At 54.4% G+C, this 3,800-nt stretch overlaps 1 protein-coding gene across 1 annotated transcript in view; it reads left to right on the top strand.

Annotated features, from left to right (window-relative positions):
• Positions 1-561: 561 nt before the first annotated feature.
• LOC107291967 (transcription elongation factor SPT5) overlaps positions 562-3,800 on the top strand; it is a gene marked incomplete at its 5' end in the record, with an annotated part of 9,852 nt that continues 6,613 nt past the window's right edge. Inside the window, 8 exons of the mRNA XM_015821020.1 lie at positions 562-708; positions 1,034-1,159; positions 1,574-1,658; positions 1,968-2,072; positions 2,330-2,432; positions 2,600-2,718; positions 2,955-3,051; positions 3,131-3,289. Coding sequence (XP_015676506.1) covers positions 562-708; positions 1,034-1,159; positions 1,574-1,658; positions 1,968-2,072; positions 2,330-2,432; positions 2,600-2,718; positions 2,955-3,051; positions 3,131-3,289 — 941 coding nt within the window. The remainder of the gene's footprint in view (positions 709-1,033; positions 1,160-1,573; positions 1,659-1,967; positions 2,073-2,329; positions 2,433-2,599; positions 2,719-2,954; positions 3,052-3,130; positions 3,290-3,800) is intronic.

Genomic DNA, 3,800 nt, shown 5'->3' with positions numbered 1-3,800 from the left:
TGGCAGGGAATTCTGGGAGTTGAAGTCCACCCTTCTTAAAACAGCCAAGCTTGAGAAACACTGTTTTAAAAGAAGCTCTTAAAGGATAGTTGCTCCATGCCCCATTTAAGACAGCCAGCCTGCTCAGAAGGCATTTACATGGGAAGGAGGGGAAGCTCTCATTGTCATAGAGAAGGGTCCCAATTGAAAAGCTGGTATAACAATAACAACCACAACAAAAATAATAAGGATGATATGCCCTCCAGAAGTGTAGGGCCTCATCTCTCTCCCACTCCCAAGCCAGAGGGTATTGGCTTGGAAAGAGCTGCAGAGATGCCATGTGACGTGTTTAAGGAAACGTAAAGTAGTTGCTCTGCGGAGTGAGACGGGCAGCATAGAAATGTAATTAATAAATCGGTGCAGAATTCTCTGCCAGCTGCTCCGCAAGGATCCATCGGAGCAAATCTACCACCCTGAGGCAGAGGATGGACCTGGGGGATACAAGGGGGGCTTCACAGACACCCCCTTGGCCTCCCCTGCCCGCCTAGCTCTAAGCCTCGGTCTCTTCTCCTCCCCACTCAGGTCCTGAGCATGAACAACCAACTGGTGACTGTCCGGCACCAGGCGGTGAATCGGAAGAAGGACAACCGCTTTGCAGTATCCCTGGACTCAGAGCAGAACAATATCCACGTGAAGGACATTGTGAAGGTCATTGAAGGGTCTCATTCGGTGAGCCACCCACCCCCCCACCCGCAAGGGGAGAAATGTCTCTCGCTGGCCGGCTTCATCCCTTTAAGGCAGGGGTCTTCAAACCTGGCCCTTTTACGACTTGTGGACTTCAACTCCCAGAATTCCTCAGCCAGCCCTCAGGGAGTTCTGGGAGTTGAAGTCCACAAGTCATAAAAGGGCCCTGCTTTAATGAAAAGAAGGACTGGTATGTGTGTGTGTGAGGACCTGTTCTAGGCCCTTCTTTTCAGTCTTGAGCTAACCTTGAGTGGTTGCTGGACGGAGTAGCTTGTCTAGGAGCCCTTGTGACTTGTCTGTCTCCTTCCAGGGCCGCGAGGGGGAGATCCGGCACATCTTCCGGGGCTTTGCTTTCCTGCACTGCAAGAAGCTGGTGGAGAACGGAGGGATGTTCGTCTGCAAGACGAAGCATTTGATTCTGGCCGGGGGGTCCAAGGTGAGGCGGCCCTGAGCGATGGGCGACGGAGGCCACGATGCCCGTTCTTGTGCCGGTCTGTGAAGGGAACTCGCGGAAGGGAAGCTTCGTGCCAGACCAGCCCTCTTAGGCTGCTCGTATCTGGCCTGAAATTTGGCTGGCTCCTGTCCTTCTCTCGAGGCTGGGATGAAGGTGGGGCGAGGGCCTGGGCAAGCTGTTAAGTCCACTTGTTTATTTATTTATTCCCTTTATTATTTTAATAAATAACTCAAGGTGGCAAACATTCCCAATAAGCCTTCCTTGGCCTGAGAGAGAGGGACTGGCCCAAAGTCACCCAGCTGGCTTTCCTTCCTAAGGCGGGACTAGAATTCATGCTCTCCTGCTTTCTGTCTTGGTGCCTTCACCCCTAGAGCAAACTGAATTTCCTTTTGGCAGCCCCGGGATGTCACCAACGTCACGGCTGGTGGCTTCGTGCCCATGAGTCCTCGGATGAGCAGCCCTATGCATCCCAGCTCTGGAGGTGGGTAGAAGGAGGGAGCCAGCCCTCTCGGGTCTGGGGGGAGGTTCCCCTCCATCCTTCCCCCTCCCCTGGAGCGATAAGCTAGGTGCCTGTCTGAGATTGGCAGGGCCCATCGCATGGCAGTGTCCTCCCAAGAGGACAAGAGGAAAGGCGTTAGATCTGCTCTCCCAGCAGGAAGACACTGGCACCCTGCCTGGGGTGGCCCCAACACCTGTCTTCAGCAAAGGGCCCCATGCACACAACCCCCCCACCCCAGGGGCTGCCTGGGAAGGTCCTGCCTCTTGGCACACCTGCTTTTACCCTCTGCAGGGCCACGGGGCGGCTTTGGCGGGGGCGGCATGAACCGAGGCCGGGGGCGCCGGGATAACGAGCTCATTGGACAGACGGTGCGGATTTCCCGAGGGTCTTACAAAGGTGAGAGGTCACCACACTGATTATTTTTCCCACATCAAAGGCTCAAAGGCTGAGCTGTGCTGGCTCGGAAATTCTGGGAGCTGAAGTCCACAGGTGGTAAAGGGTTCCACAGTTGACCACCCACCGCCACCCCCCGTCCTAGGATCGACAGAATCGGACTTTGCTCATTTGCGGCTACATAGAGATTCTAGGCTGAACCCTCTTTTAACACCGCCCCCTACACCTGCCTCTGGAGCCTCTGCGCTTGTCTTTTCCAGGCTACATCGGGATGGTCAAGGATGCCACGGAATCCACTGCCAGGGTAGAGCTGCACTCCACGTGCCAGACCATCTCGGTGGATCGGGAGCATCTCACCATTGTGTAAGAGCCACCGGGAGCCAGATTTGAGATGGGGAGGGCGGGAGGGAGGGAGAGCCTGGTTTCAGAAGTCCTCTGGGTAGGACGGAGCAGCTCTGGGCTAGACTCGGGACCCAACCGAGCCGAACGGGATGATGTGCCAGCTTTATCGGACGTTCCTCCTTTTGCAGAGATTCCAAAAAGCCGTCTGGCATGCCCTCTGGCTATGGACGGACCCCCATGTACGGCTCCCAGACGCCGATGTACGCCTCGGGCTCCCGCACGCCCATGTATGGCACCCAGCACGATGGTGAGTAGCAGGAAGCGGGTGGCCCGCCCATCTCTCTGGCCAGGAGAGGTCGGTGGGTTTCTTAGCATCTGACCTCGAAGGCCTTAGCGGGTGTTTGAACAACGAGGCAGTTGAATTCCGTATCCTGAGGACACGGTGTGAGAGGGCAGGCTGCCTGAGAAGGGGCTGGCCCCCGAGCTGGTGGAGCCCTGCACCCCAAGGACTGCCTGTATACGTGAGGCGGGTCTGTTTTTCAGGAAACCGGACGCCGCACTACGGCTCCCAAACACCCTTACACGATGGCAGCCGGACACCCGCCCAGAGCGGCGCCTGGGATCCCAACACCCCTTCCAGGTTGGCCTTCCGGTCTGGGGAAGGGAGGCAGGGCTGGGGGAGCCCCGAGGCTGAACTGGGTATTTGGCTTCTTCTACAGGACAGAGGAAGAGTTTGACTACGGTTTTGACGATGAGCCAACGCCTTCTCCCCAAGGCTATGGGGCGACCCCCAACCCCCAGACCCCAGGCTATCCAGACCCTTCCTCCCCGCCTGTTAATCCTCCCTACAATCCTCAGACGCCTGGCACCCCCGCCATGTAAGTGCACCAGTGCTCACGTCTCTTGGCTAGATGGTGGCCCATAGACAGACAGACAGACAGACAGACAGACAGACAGACAGACAGACAGACAGACAGACAGATGATGGATGGATAATGATAGATAGTGATAGATAGATAGACAGACAGACAGACAGATGATGGATGGATAATGATAGACAGACAGACAGACAGATAGAGAAAAAGAAAGAGATAGATAAGATAGCGATGAATTGTTTCTGTTCACTTTGCTGGTTAGGAGCATATATACCCACCACTAAACATTTTTTCCCATCCATCAGTATTTCAATAATAACGAATCTTCCTTCTTCATCTAATTCTATTAACTTTGGCGATAGTTCTTGTTTTGCATATACCACAACTCCACCCTTTTTCTTCGGGGCAGAAGCTATAAAATGCTGTCCCAGTTTGGAATTAAATATTAACTTTTGATCTTTCAATGCTATGTGTGTTTCTTGCAAGCATATAATGTCATTTTTAAATTGTCTCA

The sequence above is a fragment of the Protobothrops mucrosquamatus genome, unplaced genomic scaffold, assembly GCF_001527695.2.
Source record: "Protobothrops mucrosquamatus isolate PMUCROS unplaced genomic scaffold, P.Mucros_1.0 scaffold1232, whole genome shotgun sequence".
Lineage (NCBI taxonomy): Eukaryota > Metazoa > Chordata > Lepidosauria > Squamata > Viperidae > Protobothrops > Protobothrops mucrosquamatus.
The sequence above is the reverse complement of the archived record's forward strand: the minus strand, read 5'-3'. Positions and strand labels throughout refer to the sequence as shown.